This window comes from Tenrec ecaudatus, chromosome 7 (genome assembly GCF_050624435.1).
Source record: "Tenrec ecaudatus isolate mTenEca1 chromosome 7, mTenEca1.hap1, whole genome shotgun sequence".
NCBI classification, from domain to species: domain Eukaryota; kingdom Metazoa; phylum Chordata; class Mammalia; order Afrosoricida; family Tenrecidae; genus Tenrec; species Tenrec ecaudatus.
This window is the reverse complement of record NC_134536.1, coordinates 62,856,974-62,874,528: the sequence shown is the minus strand read 5'-3', so window position 1 is coordinate 62,874,528 and position 17,555 is coordinate 62,856,974. Positions and strand designations below refer to the sequence as shown.

The 17,555-nt window shown below is 43.6% G+C and overlaps 1 protein-coding gene across 1 annotated transcript in view; it reads left to right on the top strand.

Annotated features, from left to right (window-relative positions):
- FIG4 (FIG4 phosphoinositide 5-phosphatase) overlaps positions 1–17,555 on the top strand; it is a 129,949-nt gene that overhangs the window by 43,516 nt on the left and 68,878 nt on the right. The window contains exons 6-10 of the mRNA XM_075554682.1: positions 3,347–3,495; positions 4,469–4,597; positions 8,787–8,887; positions 15,089–15,251; positions 15,630–15,727. Of these exons, the coding sequence (XP_075410797.1) occupies positions 3,347–3,495; positions 4,469–4,597; positions 8,787–8,887; positions 15,089–15,251; positions 15,630–15,727 (640 nt within the window). The remainder of the gene's footprint in view (positions 1–3,346; positions 3,496–4,468; positions 4,598–8,786; positions 8,888–15,088; positions 15,252–15,629; positions 15,728–17,555) is intronic.

Sequence of the window (17,555 nt, the reverse complement as noted above, 5' to 3'; positions counted from 1 at the left end):
GATCAAACAAAAAGAAAACAAAAGATTGAAAGAAGGAGAGGAGAAAAAATATACATAATTCCAGGTCTGTCTGCTGACCTTCATGACTATCTCCCCACTGGTCCTGGGGGATCTCCGGTAGCTGCCCCTCCAAGCCTGAAGTCCATTTTGGGGGCTCTTCAGGGCCTTTGTAGCTTTGCTTTGCTCCAGTTGCTGATCTGTTGTGTTCCCTTCTTGGTTCGCCCTGTTGTGGGTGTTTAGCTCGTACTACCTTCCCGCCGTGGGACCCCAGACTTGTCCTTTGTCGCAATCTGCTCCAGTAAGGGGACAACATGACACGAGCTGTTGTCGACCCCACAGTCCCTTCAGTGTCCGAGCCGCTCCCCACAAGGATGTCATCCTCTGGGCCTGGTGTGCCAGCATGGGGTGCAGACCGACTGTCCCTTTCTCTTCATCCTTCCTGGTCTGCTTCCGTGTGGGCATGGCATGGTGGCCCTCTCCCCAACCTGTAGGTTTAGTGCTGTTCTCTGTCACCCATATTTCTAGGGAGGGGGTCAGTTTGGCTCTGGTGGGGGCCAGCCCTATAGCTTTCTCCATGTGACCACATTGTCCTCCCCCGGTTTGGTGCACTGTGGTAGGGGCTGCATGACCATCCCTATTCCATGGAGACAAAACCCATACTCTTCCCCTGGTGAGTTAGTGCCCTGCTCCCCGCCATCATCATCTCACTTTCCACTCCCCCTTTTCCCTCCTCCCTTCCCCCAATTCCCCTTCTTTGTGTTAGACCTACAGGTACCTCCTTGAGTTTAGTTTAACCTTCTCAACTCCCTGTGCCTCTACCCGAATGTTGTGCTATAGGTGGCTCCTCTTCTATACCTGCCATGCTGATTACACTTACCTCAGGGGATGCATGCTGGACTTCTCCTTTTGTGATTGTCTGACCTCGCTTAGCACAATTTCCTCCAACTCTTCCCTTGAAAAACATGTTTCATGTGATCATCAGTGCTTTTTAGTGATGCATAGCATTCCGTTGTGTGTATGTGCCAGAGTTTACTGATCCACTCATCTGCCAATGGGAATTTGTATTGTTTCCAACTCTTTGAGATTGTGAATTGCACGGCAATAAACATTGGAGAGCAGATGACTGGTTGTGGTTTCTTTCTTACCTCTTACCCCACTAGAGGGATAGTGGGGTCATAAAGGAGATCAATTTCCATTTAAAAAAATATCGTCAGATTGCTTTCCAGAGCGGCTGTACATATCTACAAGACCACCAGCAGTGAAAGAGCGTTCCTGTCTGGCCACATCCCTCCAACATTTGCTGTTCGCTGGGCAACCTCAGGGGTGTAGGATGCCATCTTGTGGTTGTTTTGACTTGCATCTGATGGCTAATGATCGGGAGCATTTTCTCATGTGTTTATTGGCCATATGGGTCTCCTTCTGAGTGAAACTTCTTTTCAGCTCTTTTTCCCACTTCTTCAAGGGGTAAACTGTTTTTCTCTTTTTGTAGGCAAAGAGGGTATTATAGATTTTCATAACAAAACCCTTTATCTGTTGTATCATTGCTAAAAATCCTCTCCTGGTCTGTAGGTTGTCTTGTTACCCTCTTGGTGAAGTCTTTGGAGGCACACAAGTGTTTTATCCTAGTAAGTCCCACTTGTCAACACTGTAACTCTTTATGGGAGTAGAAAGTCCCATCTTTCTTCCACAGAACGGCTGGTGGTTTGAACTACTGACCTGGCAGTTAGCAACCCAACTCATAACCACTATGCCACCAGGACTCCAAACTTAAGAACAGGCAAGTAAATTATGGTAAAGCATCACGATATTGTACTATACTGCCACAAATGGGCTTATGTCATGGATTTGGTTGATATAGTGTTATTGTGATAAATGGAAAATTATATTCACTAAAATGTCCAAATTAAAAGGAAGAACCCAAAGTAGAATGTACTAAGTAAGAGCTTGAGTTTTAGCGCCCAAAGAGGGTCTAATGCAATGGTTCTCACCCTGTGGGTCACGACCCTTTCACAGGAGTCTCCCAATTCATAACAGTAGCAAAATGACAGTGATGAAGTAGCAACGAAAATAATTTTATGGTTGGGGCGTCACCACCACGTAAGGAACTGCATTAAAGGGTCATGGCTTTAAGAACCATTGGTCTAACAGGTCTTTAGGTATTGACTGGTGTTTTATACTGAAAGAGAACTTTGCATTTTTTGTCTTTTTAATTGTTCACATCTCAAAAATCACTGCCATCAAGTCCACCGTGATGCATGCCCCTGGGGTGTAGTGAGTTATTTCCTGGGCCGCTGTCCTCAAAGTCAGCAGCTGGAAACCATCAACCAGCCCTCAGGACAAGACCAGGCTGTCTGCTTCCTTCAGCGGTCACAGCTTAGCAAACCCAAAGGCGTAGTTCTACTCCGTCCTATAGGTTGCTATGAGTTAACTATTTCCTTACCTATGAACTCCTGGAAAACATGGGTATTAAGTAGAATGGGTTGATGTAAACTAGAGAAAGTGAGTTATTTTTCTGTGTTATTGGCCTCTGTCGTCTGCTGTGTCGTCCTCACGGCACACAGTCTGTTCCCAGCATTGCTGGCCTGTGTGTTGCTCTTGGCGGCACCTTTGGAGCAGTCCCTGGTGCCCGCTTCTCAGCTTCTTCTGCAGCGCGGACCACTCCCGGATGAGGCTGTTCCTGAAGGAAAGAGATGTAGCTTCCTCTCTGCGTCTCTTCGATAGCCTTTTAAAAAGATCACTGCATTCTTAAGACTTTGCTGGGAAACAGTATTTGTTTTAGCTAGATTGTTAAAATCAACTTTTTCTTCTCTTTTTAAAAAATCTTTTTCTTGTTTTTTGGTTGAGAGATTATTGTGGCTGTTCCTTTCTTAAGACGTTTCTGTGAAACGATGTGTGTTAGTTGCTATGTCTGTTGTATCACGGAGCCCATTATAATTAATAGTGAGTAGAACTGTTTCTGTTCCTGGCGACTTGGCGAAGGGAGCTGTGCGTCCTCGCAGGGGAGGCTACAGTACCTACAGAGCTCCCTTTCAGACGCATATGCCAGCCGGGTGCCCTCCTACTGGGCCATGAGCTTAAATCAAGTTCAGCACAAAGCAGGCAACGCACAAACCCCATAGCTATCTTTCTAGTGGCACAGATGCTTACGTCGTACCCTGGGTCTCTGCTGTGTCCACTTATGCTCATGCTTCACTGTGTTTTCAGTGCTTGTATGAACAGCACCACTTCCAAGTAAAGGAGCAGGTGCTAGCCCGTCAGTTCACACAGTTTACTTCCACAGGGAGCCAAGACCGTGGGCTCTGTTGTGCTTTTTATAGGTCTTAGTAAGTTTCAGTTCTGCTCTCAGTTACAGCTATGACTTGTCCCACTCTCTTCAATATAACCTCACTGTCTTGCGGATGCCCCTGGAGATGCTGAAGTCAGAAACGACCCAGGCTCGCCAAGAGAGCTTTGACATCTTCGAAGATGAAGGATTGATTACACAGGGTGGAAGCGGTAGGTTATTGTTAGCTTATCCAAGCCTGTTAATGCAGCATCCGCGGAATGGACGCTCTTATTACGTACACTTACATTCCCGTTACATTCCTCCCTCCCTCCCTCACTGCTCTTTGTCTTGAATAGGGTAGTTCCTGCTACATGAACTTGACCAGTTTGTTTTTACAGAGATCTTGATCACCACGTAATTTCATTTGCATGCTGATATTTCCTAGCAATTATTCATGCCTTTAAAAAATATTAAAAAATTTATTTAGGGAATGCATTCAGTTCTAGACTTTGGGGAGATATTTCACTGGAGAATTATTTTTGTTTTGAATATTAGAGACCAATTCCGAAGGAGCCATTGTGGAAGCAGATGGTTTTGATCGCCTGCTCTCCAGAACTGTCAGTTTTTCAAGCCATTGCTTCATCAATCTCCTTGTTGCTCTTTTTAGGCTTCATACAAGTTCGGTCAAACTCACTGGTTATTTAATTCATCTGCATGTGCTGAGTCATGCTTGATGAACATTTAACAAGCAATTTAACTTAAGAATCACCTGGGGTGCTGGTTAAAATGTGGATTCTGATTCAGTGTACGTGGGGTGGGAAGGTAGATTCTCAGCTGGGGGTTGAAACGGAATGGACCAGTTGGGTATTCCAGTTTGACTCAGGCACTCAACCCCGAGCTGTGCTCCCCTCCCCAACTCTTGTCCCTCAGCTTTCCACTACGTTTGCTCTTGTGTTCTTAACGTCTCCAGCATTCTCCCACGTTAAATGCTCTCATGAATCACAACATGTGTGGATGCTTTGCCTTTGTGTGGAGTCCCTGCTGCGTTCTGGGGGAGGCGGTCTTTGGGAGCTACCAAAACAAAGCGGCATTCTCAATCAGGCCTTGTTTGTTGAAGTTAAAAACAAAGTTCAAGAACGTAAAAAGTGGCTTGATTTTCAACCACTGGTCTTGATGTTTCTGATACTGACTTTTATTTTTCAGGTGTATTTGGGATCTGTAGTGAACCGTACATGAAGTATGTGTGGAACGGCGAACTTCTGGAAGTAATTAAAAACACTGTCCATCGTGACTGGCTCTTATATATTATTCACGGATTCTGTGGGCAGTCAAGTATCCTTTTTTAAAAAGCAATTATGATGTGTAGTAACTCTAACTGCAATCGAGTTGATTCTGACTCATGGCGACCCTATGGGACAGGCTAGAACTGCCCATGTGGGTTTCCAAGACTATACGTCTTAATGGGGATAGAAAGCTCCATCTTTCTCCCGTGAAGCAGCTGGTGGTTTCAAACTGCTGACCTTGCGGTTAGCAGTCAATGTGTGACCACTAAGCCACCAGGGCTCCGATCCGCCTCTAGTGGAAATATAAAGAGGAATGTGGACAACCTGGTCAGAAAGGCCCATCGAGAACCAGGAGAAAGTGCTCTGTGTATACAGTGGATGGAGTCTTCGACAGTAAGACTTGTGGGAATTGAGTGATGGGGCGAGGCCACTGACAAGTAAGGATGGGGCAGGCTCCTAAGAGAAGAGCACAAGTTGGGCAGTACAGAAAGGCCAGGTCTGAGAGCAGTGAGCAGCGCAAGTATGGACCCACCTGTCCACCCCAAACACCAAACCTACTGCCATTGAGTCTCCTGATGAAACAGGGCTTCCAAAGGCGGCCATCCAAATGGGGGCAGGCAGCCTCATCTTTCTCCCTTGGAGTGGCTAGTGGGTTGGTTTAAACACCGACGGTGTGGTGAGCAGCCCAGTGACCAACCCTCAGCACCACCAGGACTCTTTACCATGCGTGTGCATAAAGAAGTAGAAATATACGGGAGTTTGCTGTGGTTTGCGTGGAAAACTACTAGGATGTATGGTGTTACTTTTTGGCTGAATCAACTAATTAACCACCCGCACCCCCACCCCACCCCACCCCCACCACCAAACTCACTGCCATTGAGTTGGTTCTGACGCATAACAACCTTATAGGACAGGGAAGAACTGCGCCTGTGCATTTCTGAGACTGTAACACTGGACAGGAATAGAAAGCCTCGTCTTTCTCCTTCCGTGCACCTGGTGGTTTCCAACGACGGGATCTGTGGTTAGCAGCCCACTGGGAAACCACTACAGCCCCTGGACGCTGTCAGGAGCCTAATGTATGCAAAAGAGAGTTTCGGAGGCTGAGGTGAGCGCTGTTTCTCAGCTGGATTAAGTTAAAGGAGACAAGAAGGTTTGGGTATAACGTGGGCATGGGGAATCAAGGAGTGGCAGTGTTAGAGAGCCCTCGGACCGCACGTCGTTGCGTGCTCAGTTGCTAACGGAAAGGTTGGTGGTTCCCCTCTACCTAGGGACTTCTTGGGGAAAAGAGCTGGCCATCCGATCCCGTAAAACTTACAACCTAGGAAACCCTATGGGTTGGGGTGACTGCCACACGGGGTTCACTGTGAGTCAGAATGGGCCCACCACAACAGCGTGATGCACTGGGATGGGGTATTGAGCTCGATTTTATCATCTTTCTTTCACAGCTTCCTCTTCCACTTCATTCCTAGTTCTGTGGAAAACCTCCCATGAAAGTGCTCTTCGGTCATGAGGTCTAGGGGGCAGCGCGTGCCTTCTGGAAGCAGTGACTAGCGTTCGCATCTCACGGCTGGAGATCAGTGGGATCATCCACTTAATCAGTCACTGAATGAGAATGAGCTTTGGCCTTAAGTTACTTTTGTCTGATTGGTTTTCACCACCAAGGACCAAAAAAATCAAGTGTGACTGTTCCTAAAAGGTAGGATGCACACCTTCCCGACACGATCACTGAAGATAAAATGGGTGCATAAGCAAATGTGGTGAAGAAAGCTAATGGTGCCTAGCTATCAAAAGATATAGCATCTGGGGTCTTAAAGGCTTGAAGATAAGCAAGAGGCAATCTAGCTGAGAAGCATCAAAGCCCACATGGAAGAAGCAAACCAGCCTGTCTGACCTCAAGGTGCAGAAGGGACCATTTATCACACATCAAAGAACTAAAAATCATATCAATGGGTGCCTGCCTCCCTGATACGATCAATGAAGACAAATGTGTGCATAAGCAAATGTGGTGAAGAAAGCTGATGGTGCCCAGCTATCAAAAGATATAGCATCTGGGGTCTTTAAGGCTCAAAGATAAACAAGTGGCTATCTAGCGCTGAAGCAACAAAACCCACATGGAAGAAACACACCAGCCTGTGTGACCACAAGCTGTCGAAGGGATCAGGTATCAAGCATCAAGGAACAAAAAGTCATATCATTGAAAATGTGGGTGAGTGCAGAGTGGAGACTCTCAAAGCCCATTGGTAGCCAACTGGATACACCTTACTGAAGGGTTGGGGAGAGGAGATGAACCAGGCAGGGTGCAGGGTAGCAATGATGAAACATATAACTTTCCTCTAGTTCTTAAATACTTCTTCCCCCCACTATCATGATCCCAATTCTACCTTACAAATCTGGCTAGACCAGAGGATGTACATAGGTACAGATAACAACTGGAAACACAGGGAATCCAGGACAGATGACTCCTCCAGGACCAGTGGTGATGCCTGGAGGGTAGAGAGAATGTGGGGTAGAAAGGGGGAACTGATTACCAGAATCTATGTATAGCCTCCTTCCTGGGGGAGGGACAGCAGAGAAGAAGGCGGGGGGAGACGTCGACAGTGTAATATATGACAAAATAATAATAATTTATGAATGATGAAGGGTTCATGAGGTAGGGGGGAGTGGAGAGGGAGGGGAAAATGAGCAGCAGATATTAAGGGCTCAGGTAGAAGGCAAATGTTTTGAGAATGATGATGGCAACAGATGTACATATGTTCTTGACACACTGGATGTATGTATGGATTGCGATAAGAATTGTACGAGCCCCCAATAAAATGATTAAAAACAAAACTGTACTATAAGGATACATCATACAACTATACCATAATGGAAAAGACTACTTCAAACTACAAAATAAATTCCTTTGTCAAAATAAAAAGTAGCTCTCCGCTGTTTTGTGGTCCAGAGCTGGCCCAAACCCCAAACCAAAGTCACTACCATTGAGCCGACGCCGAACCAGAGTGACCCCACAGGACAGGGTAGAACTGCCCCTGTGAGTTTCGGGGACCGTAACTCTCAATGGGAGTAGAAAGCCCCATTTCTCTCCCCCAGAGGGGCTGGTGGTTTCGAATGTTGATCTTGCTCTTTGCAGCTCAATGTATAACCACCAGGCCACCGGGCTCTTCAGAATTTCTTTACTCATGTTTTACTAGTAATCCACATTGCATATTATAATTCTATAGCTCATTAGTTAAGGAATGAATCTACTCTTCACCTTACCAAGCACCTGACGAAGTCCAGAAGTCTGTGTGATGACACTATTAATGGCTATTTCGTGAACATTTACCGCAGCCGGAGTTCTACATAGGCTGGGGGAGAGAGATGGGGCTCCCATTGAGTTCCCTCCCCCTCTCAGCAAGTGCTTCCTCCATTTTCTACAAGTTGACACTGAGGCTGGGAAGTTAAATACGGTCATAACGAGGGGGCTGTATTTACCAGGCAGTGCACGGTAATTCACTTGGCTTTCAGTTGTTTCTGTTTGGACTGCTTTCTTTGCCCCTAGTGAAGAGCACTAGAGCCACCAGGCAGACGACAGCCTTCAGTCTGGATTACACAGCAGGGCAATGACCACGACACCGTAGACAACATGCTGATTAGCAGAGAGGAACGCTGAAGTGGCTCAGGGCGTCACTTTACTTAATCGACAACTGTTGTGTGGGGAAGCAGCAGCCAATAAATCAAGCCATGTTCTGCTCCGGGTCGATCTGCAAAAGGCCTTTTGAAGTGTTCACATCCTCTACTTGGCTCCAAGGAAGTACCGGCTTCTCACACACCCCCTCCCCAGACTGGTTACCCCGCACCTGTTTACTATTCCCCGTGACATTCATAGGAACCAGCCCTCAGGCAGGGCCAGTTGTTGCCCTCATACCTGTGTGATTCTGAAAAGGAGCCAGTTCCATTACTGTTCCATTCTTGGGTGGAACTTTTAGTTGCTCTCTAACCTGTGGGTACTGTTGGGTCATCGTTGGGCTGCTAGCCCAAGGCCAGCTGTTCATAACCACCAGCTGCTCCTCTGGAGAAAGATGAGTCTGTCTGTTCCTATTAAGTTTTACAGTCCCTAAGCCCTGGATGGGATCACTGTATTTGGAATTGACTTGATGGCCGTGGGTTTCAATTTTGACTTTCAACTGTGAGACAAGATGTATTTACATATGTACTCAACAGCATGAGTGCTCAAGGACTTTAACCTGCTTCCTAAGAGCTCTTGATCTATGGACGGCCAGTGTACGTCACCCTCATGGCACGAAGATCCAGCAAGTTTGCTGGGACCCGGTTCCTAAAGAGAGGCGCCAACTGTGAGGTAAGATAAAAAGCAACAAGACATATTCAAGGTCTAAAATGAAAAAAATTAAGAAGCTGTATGCTAATTATTCAAAAGTAAAACAAATCTATGTGTTTAGATTTAGAATAGAACTTTTTAAGAAAAAAAAAACAAGTCTGGCATCTTATTCTTGAACACTAGCATATATATATAGCTGTATGTAGATTATATGCTAAGTAAATACAAAGATATATATATATATATCTTCCTTGACATACATGAATTTTAGACATTATCAAGAGAATAATGAATTTTCCAGGGCATCTGAAACTTGTGGGAAATATAATTAATATACAGATGGTTTGAGAAGTCAGTTATCTGAGAAAATGATGTAATGCTGTAGGGAGTTATGAAACGTCTAAGGTTTTGGAGGATGCGCTGTTTCTGTAATATACGGGGAGTTATCGCACCTATTTAATGTAGAGATGAAAACAGCAACCCCCTCCACCGAGGACTAAGTGGTGGGCAGCACTCGTTGGAAGCAAGTCCTGGATCCGCAGATGAGGATAAAAGAAAGGACAAGGCACTGGAGACCCTTGGGCTTCCTCGCCCTTCTTCAGCTTCTCTCAGGACACATGACCTCTGCTCCGTCCTTAGAAATGGCAACAAAAATCCATTCACCCTGCTGTCAGTCCATCATCCTCTCTGATTGTCTTGGCTGTCTGTGATCGAGTCGACAGATTGAGTCCCCCATTGGGTTGTGATTCTGCGTGGAAATAGTAAAATTTTCCTTAATATTTGAGAACATTTATAACTGATACTTTCAGAAGAGTATTCGAACTCTGCAGCTATATTGTTTTTGAGTATCTTGAGGATAGCCAACAGAAAGGTTACTAATCATTCTGAATGGTTCTTTCTCATATCGTTATGTACCTTTATAAGGAAAGCTATTTCCAACACCCAATCCTCCCTTTCTCGCTTCTTGATTTTTCATGCTCATCAGGTTTTACTTGACTCATTTTTGCTGCTGTTGTTCTTTCCGCTTGATTTTCAGAATTAAAGTTTGCTGTTCGGCTGGCCTTTCTCGCCTGCTATATGATTTCATATATTTGTATGTTTTTCTCTTCCTCCACGTCCTTTTGTCCATCCGATCCCCAAGTCCAACCTGGTTGATGGCACTTCACCACCACCACTCCACCACTTGTACCGCTCAATTGGTTCTCTTGTATTACTTGTACCACGTGCACTAGTCCATTCTCTGCTATTCCCTACCCCCACATTGCCATGTGATTCATCTATCATGCAATTCAGTGGCCCAGTCACATCAGGAAAAGTTGTATCATCATCAGCACAGGTTTAGAACATTGTCTTCTCTCTCTTACTCACTGTTACTAGCTCCCGTTTCCCTAACCTCCCTTGCCATATCCCCAAAGAACCAGTGGTCCAGTTACTGCCTTCATAGATTTACCTATCCTGGATTTCACATACAGGAAAAACTTAAAGCGCAAACAAAAACCTAAAAACTAACAACAATAACAAAAACCTTAATTGAAAAGAAAGTAGAAAAATGAAAAAGTAGAGCAAGGGTGAAGGAAGACGTTGGACAGTGTAAGATATGACAAAATAATAATTTATAAATGATCAAGGGTTCTTGAGGGAGTGGGGAGTGGGAAGGAAGGGGGAAAATAAGGAGCAAATATTAAGGGCTCAAGTAGAAAGCAAATGTTTTGAGAATGATGATGGCAACAAATGTACAAATGTGCTTGACACAATGGATGGATGGATTGTGATAAGAGTTGTATGAGCCCTCAATAAAATGATTTTTAAAAAAAGGATGAACTGGGCATAGAGCCACATGGCTTAAAAATTAGAAAACATTAAAAACTAAATCATCTAAATATGAATCATGAGGAAGAGCAAATGACAGTGTGCTAAAGATTAACCTAACTGCATCTGCAACAATCCATTTTCCACTGCACTGTGCATGGCAGCAGGGCAGTTCGCATCCTTGGCCCAGGGTCAGGGGATTCACCGGGGGCTTGATCCCTGTGTATTTCCCCTTCACTTTCTTTCTTTTTTAAAATTTAAACTGAATCAGGTTTAAATGAATCAAAAGGGAGATCAAATGAGAAGCTATTACATTTTAACCAAGGACATCTGTTATAACTGACTTTACAGTGCTCTCTGACTAATAACGATATTCACATCCCTCAACTATGATTTCCTATTCCTTTAAAAAAGTTTTATTGATATAAAATTCGCATATCATACATTTCCATAGTTAAGTTGCTTTTAAAAAGAGTTGTATATACATCATCATAATTAGTTCTAGTGCTCCCTCCCACATTCATTATTTGCTTCCCAATTCCCCTCCCACCCACCCATTTCCATCCTGATAAACCTTTCATCTGCTATGATCTCTATGCATCCACTCCTGTGCCTCATAAACTAGGATACCTAACATAAACAATTAAAAAGATAAAATAATCGACTAAGAAAGAAAACACTACCAGCAAATTATAAAAAAAGCCAGAGAAGAAATTTCTGTTATGGAACAAGCGAGAAATATCTAAGCCTAGAGTAAAGTTAGGTTGGGTCAAGAGGGAGGTCAAGTGACTATCATATTATACCACAGTTCTATCTGCCATAATCAAGTTTACAGTATTTTTTGTCTGGCAGCAAAGCTGTTCAAGTCCCTCACCTGTGGCCAGAGGGGATGTGCCAGAGGCTTAATCTGAGTGGACACTCTATAAATGGGTGTTGGGTTCCCACTGCCTCCATAGGATTCTACAATTTAAGCTCTGATACTTTCTCCTTCATCCTATTTGGATTTTCTTATCATTGTCTTTGGATCACACAGGCTGGTGCGCTTCTTCCATGTGGACTTCGTTGACCCTTCGCTTAGATGACTGTTCGTGTCAGAGCAAACCTTTAAGACCCCAGATACCATTCCAATTGAAAACTGGGCACCATTTCCTTTCTTCACCACACTTTAGCACCTTAATCTTCAGTGATCTCTTCATGAAGGTTAATATTGAGCAGGGCCATGTTGTAAGAACTCTGTTCTTAGATTGGGGCTGGAATTAAATGGAAGTCCAGAATCCATCTGCTTGTCCAGGGGTTGTGGATGACTCTAGGTAATTTTAGCCATTATATTATCATTTTATGAACAAAACAACAAAAAACCCCAAACAAATAAACAACCCCCCTCCATACAAAACAAAGGAAAAACCCTGTCAATCATCCGCTTGGGGTATAAGGCTATTGCATTGATAACATCAATAGTTTATCCAATGGCATAGAATTTAAGAGACGGCCGAGAAGAGGAATTTTACAGTCCATGAGTTGTTGCTTTGTACAGATTGAGTTCTTAAATGATTGGGCTCTGTTTACATGGAGCTTGGGGGTTGGTGCTAGGGGAAATTTTTCTGTAACATTCCTTACAAGAGCAGATCCTTGCCTATCAGATTAAAACCTGTTGTATTAATGTAAGTGGGGCATTGAGATGCTAAATATATGGTGGTTCATTTCACCAGTCTTGGGTTGTCCATCTTTTGCCTTCTCTCCCATCAGGGACTTTCACTCCTAAGTCGAAGGGTTACAGGTAGTTTTGAGGTAGGGCCCAGTTTGTTCAGTCAGGCTTCCACATTGAGTCCTTCTGGTGTGGCCCTTGGGGGATGCCATGTTCCCTGTAAGGCCAGCATCTAAGGTCATCAAAGTGCATAGGCCACGGTGTGGTTCATCAGGAGTTGGGTAGAAACTTATTCAAAGTGTCGACCCAGGAACAGAAAACCAGGTTTATTCTCCTCTTTGGTTCCTTACAATCATTGTCTGGTATCCCTTCCAGATGTGAGGTTGCTCCTTTTCATTTACCCACCATATCCACCAACAGAAGTATCACGCCTCCTCTGGCATGTGGGTGCCCGCCCCCGGTTTTACTTTGTTTTCCTGTGAGGGTCCCCCTCCATCCTGCGGAGTGTCTGGAGTTGTCGCGGCCTTGTCTCAGTACTGTATGGCTCCAAGTGGATGGTCTTTCCTTCCCCCCTTCCTGAAGGAGGGACCCCAGAGGATGTGAGGTTTCTTCTTTGCAGGTGGTTCTTAGGAAGTGCATATAAGAGGGGTGATATATGGTTCATGTCCGCTAGGTAGACTTTCTACCCCTTTGTTTGGGAAGTGGCCTCTGAAATTTGTTTAATTGGTGTTTCTCCTTAGAGTTGTGGACTCATACACATACAATATTTGCTCTTTTGTGATTGACTAACGTCACTCAGCATCATGACTTCCAAGTCCTTCCCCGTCATGTGGTGTTTCCTCACTGTTTTTAGGGATGCGGAGTATCTCGTTGTGTGTATGGACCATGGTTGCTTTACCCATTCTTCCATTGCGGGGCATTTGGGAAACCTCCGGTTTCTTGGGAGCTGCTATAAACATGGGCGAGCATATATCCACTCATGTTTGTCTCGTTTCTTTATGGTATATGGCTAAGAGTTATATTGCTGGATGGTATGGGATTTCAATTCTCAGTTGCTTTAAGTATCGCCATATCATTTTCATAGTGATTGCATGTATTTACAAGGCCACTAAGAGTGTAGATGAGTGCAAGTCTACAACCTCGCCAGCATTTGTTGTTGTCTGGTTTTTTGAACTGAGCTAGCATTGTGGGTGTAAGGAGGCACCTCACTGTGGTTTTAATGAGCACCACCTGGATGGCTAGTGATCGTCAGCCTTTTTTCATGTGTTTGTTAGCCATCTGTATTTCATTTTTGGTAAACTATCTGTTTATGTCCTTTGTCCACTTAATTGGGTTGTTTGCTATTTTCTTATTGAACTGTTGTAGAGTTCTGTGAATTTTGGTAATTAGACCCTAGTTACTGTGTTGGTGAAATTTTTTCCAGTCTGTGAGCTTTCATTTTACTCTTTTGATGTGCATAAATGATGTATTTTCAACATGTCCCATTCATCTATTTTGCCTTAAGTTTGTTCCAGTTTTCTCATTGATAATCCTGAATCCAACTTGAGTTCATTTTTTGTGCCTGGGGAGAGATATGGGTCTTGCTTCATTCTTCTGCATATGGAAATCCAGTTTGTCCAACACCATTTGTTGAAGAAAGCGGTCTTTGTCCAATTTGATCATTCTTGGTCTTTTGTTGAAGATTAGTTTCCTGCGGGCTGATGCGTTTTCGTCTGGATTTCCTGTTCGGATCCATCGGTCTCTCTATCTCATTGCACCAGGACCAGCTGTTTGACTACTGTGACTGTGCAGAGGTGTGTCGGGCAGGCAGTCCCAGGCCTCTGACTTGGGTCTTCTTTTTAAGAAGTTCTTTGCTTATCCTAGGTTTTTTGCCTACCCATATGAAATTGGCTTTTCCATTTCCTTAAAGAATATATTTGGGATTTGGATTGTGTTTTATCTGCAGATTGTTCTAGATAATAATGACATTATCTAAATGTTGTCTGCCTGTCCATGACCATGGGGTATCCTTCCATTTATGTCGGTCGTTTTCGGTTTCTTGAAGTTCTGTAGTTTTCTCTGTATAGCTCTTTTGTTTCTTTAGATTTATTCCTAATATTCATCTTTTGTGTGGCTATTGTAAATGGTATTGTCTTCTTAATGTCATTTCCGCAGCTCTCTTTGCTCGTTTGCGGGAATCTGATCTATTTCTGGTTGTTAATTTTGTCACTGCTACCTTGCCAAATCCCTTGATTCTTTCCTGTAGGCTTTTTGTGGAGACCTTTGGGTTTTCTATATATAGGATCATATATATGGTCTTACTTCTCCTCTGCCTATTTGCATTTCCTTGCTTTCCTTTTGTTGTTTGATGACTCTAGCCGAGACTTGCAGCACAATGTCGAATAACTGATGATAGGGGACATGCTTGTCTGGTCCCAGTTTCAGTGAAAATGCTTCTCATTTTTCCCCATTGAGCATCGTGATATTGCCTGTTGGTTTTTCATATCTGGCTTTTCTGATGTTGAGGAATTTCCCTTCTATTGCTATTTTGTTCAGTGTTTTTATCAAAAAATGGATGTTGGATATTGTCAAATGATCTGCTATTCTTAACCACCTTCCATTATTGCATGCTCATGGTTTGACTTATGTGCACACTGAATGTTGGTTAACATTCACCTTAAAAAAAAGTCTAAGGGTGGGAATCATAGTTTCATTGTCTACTTGATTTTTTCCATTAAGCATTTTTTAGAGAGATGAAATAATAACTTTAAATGTGTGTTTGTTTTCAGGGTGATGTTGCCAATGAAGTGGAGACAGAGCAGATACTCTGCGATGCTTCTGTGATGTCTTTCACAGCAGGAAGTTACTCTTCCTATGTACAAGTTAGAGGATCGGTTCCCTTATCCTGGTCTCAGGACATTTCAACCATGATGCCCAAGCCCCCCATCACTTGTATGTGGTGCAGTCTTTGTAGTCACAGCTCTTCTTTCCCCACTTTTAGAGAGAATGAACTATTGTTAAACCACACCAATGAGTTAGCTTTCACTGCTTTGATAGATAATTTCAGAAAACTTTTAATTTTTATGCAATAATGTTAAATGGTTTCTTTAATTTTGGGTGTTCTTACGTGGTTTGTATTTCACACCAGAATGGTTAAGAGTCCCTCAGTTTCCATAATACATGATAAATAAGAGTAACTGAAGATCAGTTGAATTGTATTATATCTAAAGACATAAGACAAAACAAACAGACAAAAAAAACCTAACACTACTTTTGTTCCTGCTTGCTGATTTCCAACCTGGTATTCATTCATCCTCTCTACCTCCTCAGTGGACCAGGCAGATCCGTTTGCACACGTGGCTGCCCTTCACTTTGACCAGATGCTTCAGAGGTTTGGCTCTCCCATCATCATCTTGAATTTAGTGAAGGTATGGTGTACTTTTGATATGAAATTCAAACACAATGGGAAATCTTTTTATTGGTATTTTTTTAACCTTGTATTTCTTATATTGTGCGTGTAGTCTGGACAAACTTTTCCTCACTAGTCAGCACCCATGGAAGCAGTAGGCAAGAAACCACATGGCGTGTTGCACTGGGCGAATGGGCTAAGGAGCAAAGGGGTCACTTTGACAAGTAAGGTCCACCTGACCTAATCATATCTGATACATGTGACTGTAAAGTGCTCCCCCAATTTTTCATGTTTATATTTATTCTGAAAATGTCACGTTCAAGTTCAGTGGGTTTTGAAACTGCCTTGCGCATGGTTCCATTACAATAAAAGGCAAACAAACATGGCGATAACTAAAGATTAGCTAGAGCATGACATGGGAATTAGGCTGCTGTTTAGGTATAGGGGGAAGTTGTCATTTTTGTCATCGGCTATTTATTCATAAGATAAACCCAAAGCAAACTCAGTGCCAGCGTACTGATGCGATGTCACGGCGACCCTGTCTGTACAGGGTTTCCAAGCCTGTACATCTGTACGAGAGCAGGTAGCCTCACCTGTCTCCTGAATTTGTAGGGAAGCTTTTTAAATTTCAGTTCGCCTGGAAGAAACTGATTAAAGAGTCAAAGAACGCATGTGTTTATGGAATAACACAGCACAACTTTTAGCCTATATTTTCTCACATGAAGTTGATCAGGTGAACTGCTTCTCTGTCTCTTTTCTTGTTCACCCTGTGCTGTGAACACCCCTAACGCACCCATTGGAGAAGTTTTGCAGCAATTCAGACACCTTCAGTGCTGCTATTAGTACTGAAGAGGAAGTTGCCCAGGGACCCTGAATAAGGTGTACATTAGAGGTTTCTCACTCAGGGGGCCACGGATAGCTTTTGGAGGGGAGCTGTAGGCAGATCGCTTGTACATGTGAAGTTCTCAGCTGGTTGCTGGAGGCATCTATGACCTTAGGCAGGTCCACTTCTACGCAGCCCACTATCACTAACCCACTGTGGACAATGCACAAAGTCGATTCTCTAGTCCACAGGTTGATTAAATGGCCGCCCCTCTCCAGCCCGTACAATGTCAGATTTGAAATAAGAATGCCAACATTATATTAGAATCCTTTTTGTTTCCCTAGTTGAATTAAAGTGCCTTTAAAAAAGTTTCAGCTGCTGGAATTTCATTTTCTCAGATATGAAAAATAAACTAGAAACATTTTTTTATCCAGAGTTGTTTGAACACTTCTCTGAACCAAGCCCAAATCCATTTGATTTGCTCAGCTGTGTAACATCAGTACCCTTTAAAAATTTCTACAATAGTCATCTAATTAAATTCTGTCGAGTAATCATCATACTTGAAAACAGCAGAGATTCATTTTGATGTCACCCTCGATGCTCTACCACCACCGCAGGGTCACTGGCTGAGGTTTGGTTCTGAGTGAATGCCTGACCCAGGGTAACGATGAAAACAGTGAGCTTTTTACTGAGCGCTGTATGTATAAGAACTTCCTATGCGTCATCTCATATAAACCTCACACAGATGCTCCAGGGAAGATATTTTGTTAGCCCATTTCACAGATGAGTAGATGTGAACCAGAGAAGTGAAGGGGACAGTGGTGGCTCAGTGGTAAAATTCTCACCTTCCACGGCAGAGGTCCATGTTCAATGCTTGGCCAATGTGTCACATCCACAACTACCACCCACCTGATAGTAGAAGCTTGCTGGCATATTTTTATGCTATGGAGCGGAGCAGAGAGATTAGGAAGAAAGGCCTGGTGGTCTACTTCCAAAATATCAGTCAGTTAAAGCCTTATGGATC